General features: G+C 50.6%; 1 protein-coding gene across 8 annotated transcripts in view; it reads right to left on the bottom strand.

The window, feature by feature from the left end:
• OLFM2 (olfactomedin 2) overlaps positions 1–18,932 on the bottom strand; it is a 63,384-nt gene that overhangs the window by 4,542 nt on the left and 39,910 nt on the right. For 3 of the 8 annotated variants that reach the window (XM_064571535.1, XM_064571521.1, XM_064571530.1), the window contains 2 exons: positions 3,709–3,949; positions 329–478 (listed from right to left, as the gene is read on the bottom strand). In XM_064571535.1, the coding sequence (XP_064427605.1) occupies positions 329–337 (9 nt within the window). In that variant the 5' untranslated portion in view covers positions 338–478; positions 3,709–3,949. Of the gene's footprint in view, positions 1–328; positions 479–3,089; positions 3,397–3,708; positions 3,950–6,353; positions 6,492–18,932 lie in introns of those variants that run through there. The other 5 variants (XM_054504935.2, XM_045863057.3, XM_054504933.2 and 2 more) reach the window with 3 other exon arrangements.

Below are 18,932 nucleotides of genomic sequence, written 5' to 3'. Positions count from 1 at the left end.
ACCCCTCCCCAAGGGACACAAGACATTTTTCTCAGCAGGTGAGTCTGGTGAGTTAAAGAGCTGAGTAGGGCGTGCATGGTGGGGCCAGAGATCACACACAGGAGACTCAGATGCTGCCTCCCTGTCCGCACACAACGCTCAGCTTTCTCCAAAGAAGCACTGAACACATATTGACTAAAATATCCACCTGGAGGGGAGCCAGGTTATCCACCAGCTCTGGTGGATATATGGCTATATCTGGCCCCCAGCTGGCCTGGATGGGGGCCGAAGGCAGGGTAGAAATTGGGAGATTTTCACAGTCTTCCCGGGGCACATGGAAGGTTCTTACCTTCTCCATCAGCTGCCGCAACTCCCGGCTCCGACCATCGCGGGAGCAGGTGCTCTGTGCCGGGATCACAGCCGTGCAGATGCATTTCCCGTCGGGGGCCTGGGCTGAGGTATACAGCTGCCAGCCTTCCTCCGGGCTCTGGAAGAGGGTCTGCAGGGAAGTCAGGGGTCAGAGAGCAGGAACCCAGTGGGGGATTCACCCTGCCCATGCTGGGGGAGAAAGAAGACCCAGGAAGTGACAGATGCCCTGGAATGTGCTGGACCATGTGCTGAATGCCTAATGCATGTAATCTCAATCCCTCCTCAAGGAAACCCATTTTACAGACGATGAGACTGAGGTATGGGGGGATTAAGGAACACGGCAAGGAGTTGTGGGATTCAAGCCCTTCCACAAGACAGGAATTTATTCTCTCGCGCATGTTCACATACATCCATCATTGCCTCCATGTGTACGAGTGGGCACAGACCCACGTGTACTGATCCCCAAGCCTGGACCTCCCTCCCTGCTTTCCCAGCCCACTGTGAAACATGGACTCTGGCTATACCCCAGGAGGCACTAAGTACAACCCTACTGTTGTCATCTCCCACCCCACCCCTGCTCCTGAGAAGCCCAGGTAAGGTAATGGCCGAAGGGTGACAGAATCCTCATAGGGACTTCAAGGCCCTTGAAAAGAAAGCATCGTTGCACACTCCTAAATTCAACTTCAGGTCAGTTTATGATGCTTAGGTAATTCAGGGATCAGTCATGGCTGTTTCCCAAGCCATGCTCCTTGGAACACTGGCAATCTTTCCAGGCATGCTCGGTGATCAAATAAATTTGTGCCTTGTTGGGTGAAACAAGTTCCTTTGATGCAGGACTTATCAGAGCCCCTGAAATGCTGATGTGCATCAAGAAACTCCAAAATTTTCTACACTTATTGGAAAATATGAGTGCTCATTCTACGCCTGGCATAGGGTCTGGGATAGGGCTAGGAAGAGAGAGGTGAAGAAAACATCTGGCTGCTGCCCATGGATGGAGGAGACAGACATCAAACATGTAACCCCACTGATATTTCTAGAACTATTTATTGCAGTGAATGCTCCACAGAAAGTGCAAGGAGTAACAGGGGGTCTTCCTCAGGCTGGGGATTTCAGAGGAGGTACCCCAGAGAAAGGACACTGAAGTTGAACTTGAGGGATGAGTGCCAGGAGAAGGGCATAGGGGAGGGGACACTTTTGACAGCACAAATTCAAATCAATATCTGGAGGTATTTGAGAAACATTGTTCAAAAAGCATTGAGTAATCACCGGATGGAACATGGTGGGCCCCCAGATTAGGCCCTCTTGAGCTTCCCCAGAACATACTGGACTTAGTCACAACTCTCAGTCTTTTTGTTTTTATCAGGGCATGATGGTCTCCTTTGTTCAGGAAATATTTGGTAAGTTCCTACTGTGTGTCAGGCTCTATTGTGGACATTGAAAACACAGCAGTAAATAAAATGCACAAACACAAAAGCTCTCCTAGGAGCTTATGTTAGACAAAGACAGAAACAGACAAGTAAATGCCAAATATTTAAAGGGTGATGAGTGCCATAGAGATAAGTAATATAGGGAAGGAATGATGGGGGTGCGGCGCTGTGGTTGGGGGTTGCAATTTTAAGGTGGCCTGGGAGGGCCTCCAAAAAAGTGTCATTTGAGTCAAGACCTGAAGAAGGTGAGGGATGAGCCATGCAGATATCTGGGGATGTTCCAGGCAGAGATAAAAGCAGGTGCAAAGGCCCTGAGGCAGTACCATGCCTGATATGTTTAGGAAACATGGAGAAGGCTGGCATGGGTGGAGCAGAGTGAGAAAGGTGGTGGGGTGGGGGATGAGGGCAGGGAGGGGACAGGACAGCATGTTCAGGACCTCTGGGCTATAGGAAGGACTTTGGTTATTCCTGGGGGAGGTGGGAGCCACAGAGGGTTCTGAACAAGGAGGGAGGTCACTAGACACAGGCGCCCTCTGATGGCTGTGAGAGAGACAGACTGGGGAGCAAGGACAGAACACCAGGGCCAATGAGACTGCATAGGTCCAGGTGAACAGGATGGGTGGCCATGGAGGTGGACAATGGAAGATTCTGGACCTAACCAAGATGTGTTCCTACATACCTGGAAGAAATTCTGATAAAACCCAAGTGTTTTACAGAGAAACAAAGCCCCACAATAATTATTCATTTGGACAGCTGTTAACTGATCGCCCCACAGAAGCTGTTCCCATGAGCCGTAGCAGAGATAAGCCAGGCTGTGAGTTACGAGCAATCCTGGAGATGCCAGCTATTAGCCCACCTTTTTTCTTTCCCACTCAATAAAGTCTTTTTTTTTTAAGCTTATTGTAATGTGAGCAAGTGATATAATTGTACAGATGAGCTTGACTCCTCCACTAATTTATAAGAAAAACAAACCATTCATAAACGCCATCTGAAATGATTGTAATTAGTCATTCTTTGAGCCTTATGTTCACCCTTTTGAAGTTGGGGGATCCCCCTTTTTGCCAGTCCACGTCTCCTCCATGGAGCAATGAAGTCACCCACCTTGCCAGCCTTTCTTGCATGCAGGTACGATTCAGGTAGAGCCAACAGTCATGACTCCCCAGGCCTACAGTGCAGAAGCATCCAGGATCCGCCCCCCCAAAGCCCACTCTGCCTTTGCACTGGGCAGGCAGCAGAAGCCCCCTCCACTACCACCCCAGCAGTCCCCAACAGTGCCACATAGGAGTCAGTGATAGATATCAGTAGCCCTCTCACCTCTCCGGTAGGAGGGCCCTGAGGGGCATGCTGCAGAAAGTTCGCCAGGGGAACCCACTGGGATCTTTGCTCCAGGTGCCCACAGCGGCGCCCTGCTCCTTAGCTCACCCGGCATGGGAGTCCTTCACTTCCCCTACCAGTTCCTGGTGGTATCACCTCCCAGGTGAATACTCGCACTCAACTCCCCACCAGTTCTGCTTCTGAGGGAGTTCCACCTAGACAAGAAGGGGGGACCCAAGAATGCCTTCCACCTTGATTCCAGGAGGATGTGAGACTAGCTTTGTCTCCTTTCATGACAAATCCGGTTCTTTAAAACAAAACAAAAAAACTTGAGTCTAAGCACCCCCATCCGTGTCCCCCTGGCTCTGATCTCCAAGCGATTTGGACAGAACACCCCCCCCCCCAACCTCCAAAGGTTCTCATTTGTGCAGAGACAATGCAGCCCAGTTCAACATAATTAACATCTCCTTTCTACAATTCCTAGTGTATCCTTTGAAACAAACAAGCCATTTTCTCTCAACACGCGAAATATTGAATTGTAAAAGAGAAGCAAGATTTAAGTGGCAAGGAGAGAAGGCCTCCACGGCTTTCCTAAAATAATTGTCTGCGTTGGACGCACCTCGCTGAAGTGTTCTCTGCAGCAGTGTAATTAAATGCCTGGGTCTTGGCTGCCAAATCTCAGCACAGCAGAGATCCGGAGTTTTGCCTAGCAGGTTCAAGTTCAAATCCGCAGTCAAGTTCATGTCCCCGGGAACCACTGGAAATGTCCTGGAAGGCTCACTGGTTGGAGAGTGCAAATGTCGGCTCTCTAACTGGGTTTAGCTTGGAACATAGGTCATGAACTCTTGGAGGTCACAGTCCTAAGAACAGAGAATGGCCTATCCTAAGAAAAATGCTTATGACAGCAGGTGTGAGAGCCCAGGAACTGTCCAGGTACAGAAACCTGCGATCAGGTGGCCGGTCTCACCTCAGATGTGGCAAATGTGCTGGAGAAGCTAGCTGCTTTCTTGGCTGAGCTGCTGGCTCTGGAGTTTAATATTCCTGCTAATGGGCTCTAAGTGGGGAAGCTATGTGCTCAAGTAGCTGTTTCTCAAATCATCTTTTCTAGCTGGGATTTTTTTCAAATACTTTCACTGAGGATGCTGCCCCAATTAACCAGCAATCCCCGTTAACAGGTCCAGGATTGACATGCAGGAAAAATTTTTCTCGCTGTCACACCCAGGACCAATCATCTCAGCCTACAGCTCTACCACCTACATCTTGGTTCCGACACAATTCCTGGTTCCCCCAGGGGTGGAGGGACGGCCACAGTATCTTGGGGCAGCCATCCATGGAGAACTGGCTCTCGGGGGTTAGCCAGCAGGAAGAGAGCAAGCAGCTGCCTCTTAATAAGACAAGGATATTATTGCATTTGAGGCCAGGTAATTTAATCAGGAAGCAGAAGAGGCTTGGGGCATAAGGTATAGAATTATCAAATCACTATGTTGTACACCTGTAACTAATATAGCACTGTATATTTTTTCAGTTAAAAAAACTTATGACAGGGGCACCTGGGTGGCTCAGTCAGTGAGGCGTCTGCCTTCAGCTCGGGTCATGATCCTGGGGTCCGGGATTTGAGCCCCGTGTCGGGCTCTGTGCTTGGCAGGGAGTTGGCTTCTTCCTCTCCCTCTGCCTCTGGCTTATCCCAGAGGACTCCAAGCGATTTACAAGCGATTTATTTGTAAACTACCACACGATAGCTCCAATTAGGAGAGTAGGAATTCGATGTTTCTGGAGGGCAGTCTGCCAATCCGGAGCCAAAGCCTCAAGATTTCTTCATTTGCATTTAACCCAGCCAATCCCAGTGGGAGAATTTAGCCCAGGAGAATTGTGCAGACGAGCACTTGATCGCTACAAGGATGCACATTAAAGGGCTGTTACAAATCGGACCACTGGAATGTGCCCCCTCCAGTTGCTCGACAGTAGGGGGCTTGATTTCAAAACTTAAGGCACATGCATAGGAGGGAATACTACACAGCCAAGAAAATTAGAGTTTAGTGGGGATTTTTATTGTCATCTTCAGATTGGTCTTATCTTCTAAATTTCTCAATCCTTTAAATTTTTTTTTCTTTTGCAAGGGAGACAAGGAAGGAAGGGAAAAGTGGGGACATAGACAGAGTCAGAAATTAGGCTAAGAAAAACTCATGCTTTTAAAACCCGAACAACCAGCATATGGTCAGGCCATAAATTTGGCTCCAAGTTCCTTAGCAGCCGACTCAAAAAGGAAAAGCTGGTCATTTATGCGGTTCCCAGTGTCCTGAAACAAAAGCACAGCAGATGCTCAGGAGCAAGCTTAACTATTTTCAGTACCGAGAACAGGCAAGGATCTCTCCCACGATCCTCCCAAAAAGCAGTCCCTGTGATGTCACCAGCATCTTTCCAGGCAACATTCTTACACTGGGTAAGGAGGGGGGTGTGGGCAAAATAGGTGAAGGGGATTAAGAGGCACAAACTTCCAGTTATAAAATAAATAAGTCACAGGGATGAAAAGCAGAGCATAGGGAATGTAGTCGATCTATTGTAACAACATCGTATGGGGGACAGATGGTGACTACACTTCTCGTCGTGAGCATTGCATAAGGTATAGAATTATCAAATCACTATGTTGTACACCTGTAACTAATATAGCACTGTATATTTTTTCAGTTAAAAAAACTTATGACAGGGGCGCCTGGGTGGCTCAGTCAGTGAGGCGTCTGCCTTCAGCTCGGGTCATGATCCTGGGGTCCAGGATTTGAGCCCCGTGTCGGGCTCTGTGCTTGGCAGGGAGTTGGCTTCTTCCTCTCCCTCTGCCCCTCCCCACTGCTTGTGCTCATGCGCGTGCATGCTTTCCCTCTCTCTCTCTCTCTCAAATAATAAAATCTTTAAAAAAAAAACTTCTGACAGAAAAAACTCATTTCCTTTGGATGTTTCTTACTCCTACTTGGATGGTAGAGTAGAGGCAGGTGGTTAAGAGCAGAGTCTGGGGGTCAGGCTGCCTGGGTTTATGTCTTTGCTTGGCCACTTGCTCATTGTCTGAAGCAAGTCACTTCATCTCTCCCTGCCTCGGGTTCCTCATCTGGAAAATGGACACGATAGCTGTACCTACCTCACACGGCTGCTGGGAAGCTTGAATGAGTTAATGCCCTCTACGTGCGAGCGATTACAACAGTCATCAGCATGTAGTAAGCGCTATGTGTTTGCTATTATTATTATTATTATTATTATTATTATTATTATTATTACCCTCGTGACTCTAAAGCCAGTTCACTAACTTCCTGAAATCAAAACGGTCTATCTCGATGCAGGCACAGAAGTGAGATGGTCTGGAAGAACTGATGAGAGTCCCGTGGAACTGGGGCTGAGGCCACAGGACGATGAACAGTCCCAAAAGGCCGATGTTGGAGAGGAGTAAGCCCCGTGGAAGATGAGTGGAGATGCTTGCTCTGTCCTCATCCGCATGTGGCTCAGTCGGCTCCCTGTCCCGGAGTATCTCCTAGATAGAATTTGACGGAGGGGAGTCCTGTCTCATCGTGGCTGGCCGGCAATCAACAAGTCTACACCACTGGCTCTTGTCTCTGGCCCAACCTCTGGTCTTCCTGGAACACCCTGCTTGTCCCACCTCCATGTCTTTGCCTTGGCTGGACCCTCTGCCATCAACACTCTTGCCCCATCTCATGGCCGGACTAACCCTTCCCATTCCTGGGGGCTCTTGCATAAATGTCTCTTCCAAAAGCAGCCTTGCTGTCCCTGCCCCATGTTACCCACCTCTCAAGGCATCCTGTGCTGGCCTCCCCTAATACCTCCACTTCTTCCTCGATGTCAAGCGTTGTTCTAAGCATTTTGTAAGTAGGTGATTGGCAGGGACTGTCATTTGGGCCTTTGATAGGGGAAGAAACTGGGGCAGAGGGTTCAGATCTCTTCCCCAGAGCTTCACAGCCTGCAGTATGGTCCTAGGCTTGAACGCAGGCCATCTGGCTCCCCCCACACCGTACCTTCCCAGTGCTCCTTCAAGGGCTGATCACAGAGGCCGTTAGGACCTCACGGGTGTGACCACTGGCTCAAAGCCTGCCTCTGCCCCTGTATGTTTGGCTCATTGACTTCATTCCCCGGGCCTGGCATGCCAAATGTTTGTTGAATGAATGACTGAACAGTGGGTGGCCAATGGGACAGAGAGCAAACCTCTTGACAGATCCACCATGCATTTCCCCTTCTGCCACCAAACTAGCTTCTGTCTGTCCTAAGGAGGGATCAGGGATTGTGTGGTATCAGGCTGGAGCCAGGCACCTGGCAGGCTGAGGGGCAGCCATGGCTTCTCCCTGACTGCTGGGATGGCAGAAGGGCCGTGATGAATACACAGGGACATGCCTGTCTGCCACGTCTGAGCGTCCCTTTGGAGGGCTTGAGAAAATAGCAGGCTGCTCCTGTCAGACCTCAAGATATTGGGCAAATGCCCCCTGAGTGAGAAACTTGACAGGTCTTAAAGACGGTATCAGCTCACCCATGCCTCCACAGCCTAAGCAGCTGGGGCTTTGCCTGTGAGAGCCTGTGGCTGGGGGTGACCACGAGTCCATTCACTCATTCATTCCCTCACTCATTCATTCATTCATTCCCTCCCTCCGATCTTGCCCTGAGCGGCTATCCAGTCTAGCAACACAGCACAACCTCTTACCCTCTGAAGCCACTCACACCTTGGGGACAGAAGACCCCTAGCACCGCTTGAGCCCCAGTCAAAGCCAATACTAATGTTCTAGGATGTCTTAGGCTCTGCCATCCCAGTACCAATGTGGACCAATAATCAATAACATAGACTTCCTTGGGAAATGCAGGAGGAGACACAGGTCTTTCAGTTTGACTGACCTCCCCTGCTCAAGTCCAAGGAAGATATGGAGAAGGCTTGCCTTGTGCAAGTATTTACACACTCAGTCCATTCCGTCCGAGTGTGGCCCACACTGTGTTGGAACCACCATGAATCCCTGCAGACAGCTCTCAAAGTAGGGTGTATGGGCAGGTGTTTGCATCATTCAAGGGTCACGCCAGTCATCAGACAAGCTTGCTTTGAGAAAGTCCAAGTCCCCACCACCCCCGCCCCTAAAACTCATGAACACCCTATTTGAGGAGACCTTTCTGGGAGGGAACAAACCTCCCGAGCCTGCTGAGTCTCCCAGGGCTCCTTTCAGGTCCTCCATGACTCCTGAGCTCTTTATCACCCCAGGGCCTTTGAACTTGCTGCTCACCACACAGTTGTCCAGATGAGCCATAATGAGGGCCTCCCCAGGGTAGATGCAATTGGGATGGACAAGTCAGAGTTCACAGGATTTGCAGAGGGGCCAGACATGGGTGGAAGGAAAGAGGAGGGAGATGAGCGATAGGGTGGGTGGATGGGAGTGTCATTTGCTGAGATGGAGAAGGCTGGAGGAGGGGCCTGTGTCAGGGGCAAGGGCAGATGCGGGGGATGGAAATCAAGAGTCTGAGATGTTGGGGCACCTGGGTGGCTCAGTCGTTAAGCGTCTGCCTTCGGCTCAGATCATGATCCCAGGGTCCTGGGATCGAGTCCGACATCGGACTCCCTGCTCAGTGGGGAGCCTGCTTCTCCCTCTCCCTCTGCCTGCCGCTCCTCCTGCTTGTGCTCTCTCTTTCTCTGTCTGTTAAATAAATAAATAAATTCTTAAAAAAAAAAAAGAGTCTGAGATGTGCATTTGGGTGCCGCCTGCAGAGATGGAATTTAAGGTCACAGAATGGATGGAGGAGCAGACACCAAGCACCCCCACTGAGGCCTCCCATTTTATTTAACACTTATAGAGCTTGCCCTATGCTATGGACTGAATGTTTCTGTCTCCCCAAAATTCATATGTTTGAAACCCAACCCCCAGTGTAATGGTATTTGAAGGTGAGGCCTTTGGTAGCGAGATTGGTGCCCTGATAAGAGGCCTCAGAGAGCTCCCTCCTCCCTCCCACCACGTGAGGACACAGTGAGAAGACAGTCCTATGAGCCAGGAATCTGGTTCTCTTCAGACACTGAACCCGCCAGCACCTTGACAGACTCCGCAGCCTCCAGAACTATGAGAAATAACTGTCGGTTGCTTAAGCCCCTCCATCTATACTTCGTGTGTTCGGCAGCCCAAACAGACGAAGACACTAAGCTGCTTTACAAACGCGAAGTCCTCTTAGCCTCCCCTCACGCAGTGGGGTAGGTACTAACACTAGCTCCATTTTACAGACGGAAAAACTGAGGCACAGAGAGGCACATCAGTCGTCCAAACTCACAGTGCAGATAAGTATCCAAGCCGGGATTTGGACCCTGGCCTGTCAGACTCTCAAATCCTTGCTCTTAGCCATGACGCTCAGGGGAGAAGAGCCTCTCCCTCCATGGAAGCTTGGCCTCAAGACTTACAGCTCTGATCCATTCTCCCAGAGAAGCCAGAGCTGGCTTTTGACATGTCACTTCCACATCAAACCCTTCGTAGCTCCAGGTGCCCTCCGCATAAAGCCAATCACTAGTCCTGCCCCATGGAGCCCAGCTGAATTCTCAGCCTCCCCACTTGCCTGTCTCCGCCCCACACAGTTATTTTAGTTCCTTTTTCCTGCCTCTGGACTTTCATCCAGAGCTCTGTGCTTTGCTTAGGATACTCCCCTCCGCTCCCTTCACATGGGGAAAATCTGCTCAGGCCTTCGCAGAGTGGGGTGCTCTGGTTTCGATGCTTTAAATGGCATTTTTAGTATTGCCCCCAAGACATAAACACAGAGAGTCCTGTGACCATGGGATATGCCCATTCTATGCAAAGAGAGGTCCTTCAGCATCACGAAAGTGGTAGTAGTAATAATAATAATAATAATTAATAATAGCATCATCATCATTATCAGTAACAGCTAACACTGATGGCGCACATCCTGTGAGCCAAGCCCTCTTCTGGGTGCTTTGCAGCTGATTTCTCACCAATCCTCATAAGAACCCTATGCAAGTCCTGGATAGGCAGCTATTCTTTTGTGAGATCCTAAGCAGATCACTTGGCCTCTGTCGTTTGTAAAAAGGAGATCAAAACTGCTCTCTGCTCTCTGAACACACACACACACTTGGTTGTAAGCTGCTGGACAGCTTCCCCTGCTCCGCATGGTTGGGAACTACATTTCCCACACTGCCTTGCTCTCTGGCTTCCGGGAAGGTGCAGCCAATGAAAGGCATTCAGGGAAGATCTGGGGGCAGGACAAAGGGAGAAGCAGTAGTATTTTCCCTACAGTTACATCTCCTCTGTGGCTTCAGCTTTTCACTAATAGTTCTACTCCTGGGCTCTGTTTGTACTACTTTTTCTGTTTGACCCCAAGTCGTAAGGGATAGAGGCTCTCTGCTGTTGCTAATCTCTGGGTTTCATCTCCAACCCTTGTTTAGTTTTACATCTCTTCCATCATCTTTGTATCCAGTTCCCCAAATTAAAATCCCTACAATTCCTCAAAGAGATGTTTCTTTAGTCAGACCCTGAATGAGACAGTAGTTGCTCAATAAACACATGTGCACAAACAGGCAGCTCTAGAGTTTAACAGCACAGGCTGACTTCAGTCCAAATTCTGATCTGTTCCTTCCTGTGTGACCTGGGGTAAGTAGCTTAACCCCTCTGTGCCTTTCTTAACCTCTCTGCTTTCTCATCTAAAAGTTGTGATCATAATAGCCAGGCTTCATACGGCTGTCATCAGGATGAGGAGTTAGTACATGTCAAGAGTCAACTGCAGTGCCTGGCACGCTGCATGCTCAGTCAGTAGGACCTTTTCTAGATAATTTTTTTTTATTCTGGAATAATTTTAGATCTACAGAAAAGTTGTGAAGACAGGATGGAGAGCTTCCATACACCCTCCACCTGATTTCCCCTGTTGATAACATCTTGCATACCCATGGCACCCTTGTCACAACTAAGAAACCAACATTGGTGCACCACTATGATTAAATTTCAGACTTTATCAGATTTCCCCAGTTTTTCCACTAATGTCCTTTTCCTGGTCCAGAGTCCCATCCAGAATCCCACATTGCATTCAGTCCCCACATCTCCTTCATCTCCTCCTTCATCTCCCTCATCTCATGTTGAGATGTGATCGTTTCTCAGCCTTTCCTTGTTTCTCAGGACCTTGACAGTTTTGAGGACTAGTGGCTAAGGACTTTGCACATGCCCCACTGGCTTTCAAGGGCAGGAACCAGGTCTTAATTTCTCCCCGTGGTTCCCTGGCACACCCCCCGATGCCTAGCACACAGTAGCTGCTTCACAGACACTTCCTAAGTGAATGAATACATGAATGGCAATCATTTATTTCTTTATTCTCCCACACCCCGTGTTCTGTAGGCGTCCCTGCCAGAGGCTAGATCTAGAAAAGTTCACAGTGAAATAAAAGCTCTTCTCTTTTCAGAAGGGTTCCTTTTTGATCCTTTCTTTGTAGACATCAAGGATTCTTTTCTTTAATATTTAGGGGTTTTTTGTACCAAAGAGAAGCGGCTACATTTGCATCAGACGTCTCACTTTTCAAGGCAAGGGAGAGAGATCTTTCCAGCAAGACGGATTTCTTCCTTCCCAGAGCTGTCACTTGATTTCTCTGCCTCTCCCTCCCCGGCCTTTGGGCCGCTGGCAGGGGCCGGTGGGGGTTTGGGGCTCTGGAATCATCCACACTTTGATGTCCTCTCTGTCACAGCCCAAGGAAGCTTAATTAGAACCCCACAAAGTTGCCGAGACTAAGCCAGCCTCAGGAACTGGTGCAGGAGCCTGGCTGGTGATGGAGATGAATTGGAAGCTTTATTTCCTGTCCCTCTGAATGGCTCAATATTTGCCACGGGGACCTGGAAGCCTGCCTTTGGGTACACAGAGTGTGCCCCTTTTCTAACATTAGCAGGTCAGCAATGGGAACTCCCTTTAACCATGCAGGCCTGCGGGTCTGGCTGCTTTTTATTTCTCAGCCCTGGCAGGCGAGGTTGAATGCAGGGGCATGAGAAAAATGCCCCCGTCGAGGTCATTCCCCACCCCCCCCCCCACAGTCCCTGCTGCTGGAAGACACTGGCCCGGGTTTAATCTCTCACCTGAAGTTTGTCAGAAGTAAAAATGAGCCTGGGTGAGCTTTCCCGACACTTCCCTCTACTTACAGGAATTCAATTTCTAGACTGGGCATAAATTTGCAGCCATCAGCGCCTGCGGTGGGGGCTGGGGCTGGGCATATTGGCTGGGGATGGATTTCTGAAATCAATCCGTCGGCGCATGGAAAAGGTCGTCATGGGGAAATTTATCTTCCGTGGCTGGCTGAGGCATTTCATGCCGTTAGCCATGGACGCCCCTGAACAAAATGGAGGTGTTTGCTTCGAGGCTCCCAGGTGGGGGCTGGAGGGAGGAAACCTTGGAAGGCTGGATAGTGTAGTCAGGAGGTGACAGGGGACCAACCTGCCAGCTAATAAATCACAGGGACAGCCAGGGGCCAGCACTGTCTGAAAACCCAATTCCACTGGCTCCGTGTATTCCCCGGGGGGGGGGGGGTGCGGGTGGCAAGTTAATGTGGGGTCCAAACCTTTTGCCATTTGGCTGCATCTTTGACAAACATCCTGGGGTTTCGAGGAAGTGAGTCGCAAACGCACTCAGTTCCTCCAGCCGAGGTGAGGCCACAGAGCATGGTCACTGAGGGCTCTTGACTCTGGAGCCCATCGCCTAAGTTCAAATTCCAGCTCTGCTGTGTGACCTTGGGCAAGCGACAGCCACCCCAAGCCTCCATTTCCCAAATTGTAATATGGGGTTGGTGTTTTGAGGGTTAAGGGAGCTAATATATTTGAAAGACAAGTGAAGGGGCGAATGTAAAACAGTAGGACAAGTGTCATGTTGGGGGCAGTATAGGATGCTGTAAGAAGAGCCTGGCTATGGATCCTGGGTTTGAGGGTTCAGGGACAGCCTTCTGGAAGAAGCCATAGCCAAACAGACTGGATGAATGCGCAGGAGTCAGCAGGGTGAATGAGAGGGTTCTAGGCAGAGGGAGCAGTGTGGGCAAAGACCTGGGTCGGGGGGAGAACTGAGCATCCCACCAATATTTATTGAGCACCTACTATGTGCTCAGCACACTTTAGGTACTGGAGACACAGCAGCAAATGAGACAAAGATCCCAGCCCTCATGTCAGTCCCACTCTGGTAGGAAGAGGTGCAGCACACTTGAAAGTTGTGCAGTGGGGTGCCGAAGCTCAAAGCGGGAGGCGGGAGGTGAGCTGGGTATTCTGCTAGTCTGTCCAGATCCTCTCTCCCCACGCCTCCATCCTCTCTGCGCTCTGGGAGGCTGACTCCTGCAGCCCTCGCTTCCCGGAACCCCTGCCCTCCAGCGTCCGGTGGAACCCGGTCAACGACGGCAGCCATAGGAGCCAGGGGGGCAGAGGAGAGAGAATTTGGTGGGGGGACACAATTCAGCCCGTAACCATGTGTGAGTAGGGAAGGATCTGGTCGGGAACATCGTGGAGGATGGACTGGCCCGAGCAAGACAGAGAGGCAGAGAAATCCACCAGATGAACACATCAGAGGGCTGACTTGGCCCATCCTTGTGAGTTTTCCAGAGCTTTCAAAGAAAGGAATCTCAAAGACAGAAAACAGTTCCAGCCATGAGACACATCCTCCTCTTAGAGGGGAGGGGGCAGTGACAGCCACCAGGGTCACCAGAGCCCTTTGTTAGCGAGAATGGGCCACTTGAAGGGAAATCGATCCCAGCTAAGCGTCGAGCAGCTGCTCCCAGCCAACGCTGCCAGAGACAGTCCCTTTGCCCCTTCTCCTCCAGGTCTGGGACGGGAGCCAGCAGGAGCCTGAAGATTGTTCTGCCAGGTGGCAGGTCTCAGAAGAGCCTTCAATCAGCATGCATTGTGGTGTCCATCCCAGCTGGCATTTCAGCATCACCTCCAGCCTCGGTACTAAGCAGAGACCAGCTCCACATGTAATGATTATTATTGTCCCCAGCCTTGCCAAGCACCGCCTGGGTGCCAGGCACTATGCATGCACGGTGCATGCACAAGGGACCTCCTAGTGTCACTTCCTAGCCACGTGACCTTGCACAAGTGACTTGAACCTCACCATACCTCGGTTTCCCCATCTGTGAATCAGGGTTGTTGTGGAGGTAAATGAGTGCCTATGTGCAGAGCTTCGAACCATACAGACTAAGAACCGTGTAAGGTGAGGGGGAAAAGTCATGAGGTGGAGCCTGATATGGAACAGAGGGGAACAGAGGTCATGCTAGATGTTTCCATGGAGGGAATTTAGTATGGCGAGTATGATACTGAGGAGCCAGAAAGGCTGAAAGAGGGAAGTGGGGGGAGTGAATGATCAAAAGAGTAGTAAATGCAAAAAGCTTCAGGGCTGGCAGGGCAAAGGGAGGAGGGGTGTTACCAGAGCCCAGGAGCCAGGACCACTAAGCAGGAATCGTGGCAGGTGGGAGCTGGACCCAGGGAGGAGACAAGGCCACAGCCTACAGCAAAGAAAGGAGGGGAGAAATCCTCAGACTTCTTTCTTCCTCCCGCCTCCAACTGCCACCACAGCCTCCCATTGGCTGAACCAAACAGGAAGCCAGTGAGCAAGGGAACTTGGGAGATGTAGTTTTCAGGGGTCAACTGCCCCGCAATACAGAGAACAAAGGAAGGGCAAGGAATAGATTTAAGGGACACCAGGTAAGTGGCCAGCCCACAGGACTGTGGCCCCACACTGACTCTCCCTAAAGTTGTCTTAACCACCAAGCTACAAACTTACAGAGCATTTGCTCAGGTGAACTGTCCCATTTCGTGCCCCAGAATAAGTCTGATAGGATAGTGATAATGCTGGATCCTTCTTGTCCATAGTTAAGAGCTAAGTTTAAAAGTCACCTCCTCGGAGAAGCATTCCCCGATTACCTCCTTAAAGAAGCCCTTTTCAGCCCCCATCTCCCTGCCTGGCACTTGTCATGGCAGACACCTTACTATATATATTTGTTAGCTGGTGTAGCTCTTTCCCAAAGGGAAGTAAATGTACAAGTACAAACACCTCATACCTTGGCCACTACCAGATTCCCAATGCCTAGAACAGCACTTGGCACATAGTAGGTGCTCAATAAATGTACAATGTTTTTTACAATGCTGCTTCTTTTTTTTTTTTAAAGATTGTATTTATTCATTTGAGAGAGAATGAGAGAGAGCACATGAGAGGGGGGAAGGTCAGAGGGAGAAGCAGACTCCCCGCCGAGCAGGGAGCCTGATGTGGGACTCGATCCCAGGACTCCAGGATCATGACCTGAGCCGAAGGCAGTCGCTTAACCAACTGAGCCACCCAGGAGCCCGCTGCTTCTTTTTTTTTACAATGCTGTAATTCCAGGGGCTGGAATTACAAATGCAGGTCTGTGGGGCTATACAGATGCTGGTATTTCTACTCTTCTGCCCTCCAGCCAGCTACCCCAAGACTCTCCAAACTCTGTACCTCCTCCAGGGCTGAGAGTAAACATCACTGCCTGCTAATCCCTGCTCCATCCCTGAAGCTGCTCCATCCCTGAAGATAGATCAGGGACCTGCTCCATCCCTGAAGATAGATCAGGGACCTCTCCCATGGTGTGTCTCCATAGTTCTCTACCCCTTACCTCTCACAAGGTTCTTATATTTTATACCTTTCCTTGCCTGGGTGGGCGTCTGTGTGCCCCTACTAAGCTGTGAGCTCCACAAGCACAGGGCTGGATCTACTTTCCCACTTGGGCCCCAAAACCAGCGCATGCTAGCCTCATCAGGACATGAATGAATGAATGAATGAATGCCTCCTGCACACTCCAAGTCCTCCATGGGACCTCTTTCTCCCACCCTCTGTGCCTACCCTCTCTCAGGCTCACCTCCCTTCTTCCCCTTCCTTCTAAGGGTGGGTACAAAGGCTCTGGGTTTTGAAGGAGTCATGGGGTCTAAGGCAGTTGGGGGCAGCTTGGGAGCACATAGACCCCTGGAACCTAAAAACTTGAGTTCAAATCCTGGTTGCTCCACTTTCTAGCTGTGTGACCTTCAGCAAGTGATTTAACTTCTTTGTGCATCCATTTCCACATCTGCAAAATGGGCACCATAGCAGTGTCTTTCGATAAGACCATGGGAGAATTAAATGAGCTGTTCTGACCTGCCTCAGGGCAGCATCTCTTCCTCTCAGTTCCCATCTGCAATTCCCAGACAACTCTGGGAAGCAGAGGGCTGAGCCTCCGGCAGTTAATGAATCCAGAAAGGATCTCAGATGTTTCAGGGTAGCCCTGGCGCCAAGTTGGCCTGATTTTCATCCCGAGAGAGCTGAGAACAGGTTCTGGTGTCAGACATCTGCGCTATGATTGGCATAAATGCCTGGTGCTCCTGTGACCCTATTCGTTGGAGCCTGGGGGTATAGGAGATACTCTTGGGTCTCTGCCCCGCTCTCCTCACTGGGCACACCCACCCCACAGATGCTGAGAGTGGGAGCTCACAGCTAGCACCTGTGACCTTTTCTGGAGACCTGCCCTTGGCTTTGGGGAATCACCACACCCTGCAAAGGCCTGCGAGGCATCCCCCACCCCCAGGAGCAGCTAAAACAGGATTGACACAGTGGTCCAGAAGCCCACCCCTCTGCAATGCAAGTTACATTCCAGAGGGACCTCCACCCCCGTGGAGCAGGCCAAGCCTGGAATTTACCTGAGACCTCATCCATCCCCTCCCCACTCCTGCTTCCCTTACCCTCCACTCACAGTTAATCATGTGCCCCAAATCCCTGACTTGGGTTCTGCTTCTCGGGAACCCAACCTAGGATGGGGGGGGGACAATGAACATTCAACCTAAGGGTATCCATGTGGGTGTCCCTTCAAAGCTCACATTCACACCCAGGCACCAAGGTCTGTCATTTCCACATGCAATCCACCTGCCAATCCCGAGAGCAGCTCTGGCTTCAGAATGCATCCCGAGTTGTGCCCAGTCCAACCAGTGTCCATGTGCAGCGCCCATCACTACTCTCCAGGGCTCGCTCTGTTGCATTTTCTACATAAAAATGCACTATCTCTTTTTTTTTTTTTAAAGATTTTATTTATTTATTTGAGAGAGAGAGAATGAGAGAGAACACATGAGAGGGGATAGGGTCAGAGGGCAAAGCAGACTCCCTGCCGAGCAGGGAGCCCGATGCGGGACTCGATCCCGGGACTCCAGGATCATGACCTGAGCCTAAGGCAGTCGCTTAACCAACTGAGCCACCCAGGCGCCCAAAAATGCACTATCTCTTGATCCTGCATTAAAATTTATCTTGTTTCTTGTCTGTCTCCCCCATGATACTGTCGGCTCCCCAAGGGCAGGGATGTTTATCGCTTTGTTCATCGCTGCATGAACAGTGCTCTGCACATAGTACATGCTCAATAAACATTTCTGGAATTAAAGAAGGAATCCTTGAATGCATTAACTTAGAGACAGCTTTAATCGTCTCTTTCTCGTACAGCTTTACAATTTCTTTTTTTTTTTTAAGATTTTATTTATTTATTTGACAGAGAGAGACACAGCGAGAGAGGGAACACAAACAGGGGGAGTGGGAGAGGGAGAAGCAGGGGGAGTGGGAGAGGGAGAAGCAGGCTTCCCACTGAGCAGGGAGCCCGATGCAAGGCTCAATCCCAGGACCCTGAGATCATGACCCAAGCCAAAGGAAGACACTTAACGACTAAGCCACCCAGGCACCCCATAGCTTTACAATTTCTGATTCTTCTACTCCTCCCCATCTCAACAGTCATCTCCCCAGGGAGGGTGCCTCTGCCCAGGCAGAACCTCAGGCCATATTCTTCGTCTGTCCAGAACCCTCCATGGCTCCCACCTCCTCTGGGCAAGATCCTCACCGCAGCCCACAGGGCCCTGCCTGATCTGCCCCGTTCCCTCCCTGCCCTGTCTCTGTCCCTCTCCCCCTCCCTCACTCTGCTCCAGCCCTGCGGGTCTGCTCCCTGTTCCTGCAACGCCTGGAACCTGCTTCTTCTCTATCAAGTTTTTGCACTGGCTAAGTCCTTCTGCCTGGAATGTCCTTCCATCTCCCTCAAATCTTTCCTTCAATGTCACCGTTTCCAGAACCCTTCCCTGATGGCTCCCACCCCGGTCAAAAGTACAAGTGTCTCAGCACTACCCACCCCCTCTCTACCTTACCAACTTCTGACACCTTTGTGCACTGATTGTGTGTATTATTATTCTTTTTTTTTTTTAAGATTTTATTTATTTGCGAGAGAGAGAATGAGAGACAGAGAGCATGAGAGGGAGGAGGGTCAGAGGGAGAAGCAGACTCCCCGCCGAGCAGGGAGCCCGATGTGGGACTCAATCCCGGGACTCCAAGGTCATGACCTGAGCAGAAGGCAGTCGCTTAACCAACTGAGCCACCCAGGCGCCCGTGTGTATTATTATTCTTCCCTCCAGAATGCCAGGCAGGGATTTTTACCTGTTTTTGTTCACTGTTATGTCGCCAGCATCTACAACAGTACCTTGCCCAGAACGGGTACTTGGTATTGGTTCGTTAAAATTCTGCACAAACACCCTATGAGGTAGGGACTTGAAGAGTCCGCTTACACAGATGAGGAGACCAAGGCCCAGAGGGGAAGCCACGGGTCAGGGAGGGGGCCCATGCGCTGGGGCCGCAGGCGTTTCCATGGCGTGTGAGGTTGAGTGTGACTGGTCTGAGCCCATGGGGCTGCATCTGCCTGAACGTGGACACAGGACGGTGCCCGGACATGTTCAAAGAGATTTTGCATCTGAGATTCTGCATGCAGAAGGGAGGCGGCGGGCCAGACCACAGGCAGGTGCTAACACATGTCTGCGTACTCGCTGTGGGTGTGTGACAGTGCGTGGGAGGATGGGAATCTGTGCAA

Source organism: Mirounga angustirostris, unplaced genomic scaffold (genome assembly GCF_029215605.1).
Source record: "Mirounga angustirostris isolate CCGP_5_RB_7025 unplaced genomic scaffold, mMirAng1.0.hap1 SCAF_1, whole genome shotgun sequence".
NCBI classification, from domain to species: domain Eukaryota; kingdom Metazoa; phylum Chordata; class Mammalia; order Carnivora; family Phocidae; genus Mirounga; species Mirounga angustirostris.
This window is presented reverse-complemented; position numbering and strand designations above follow the sequence as displayed.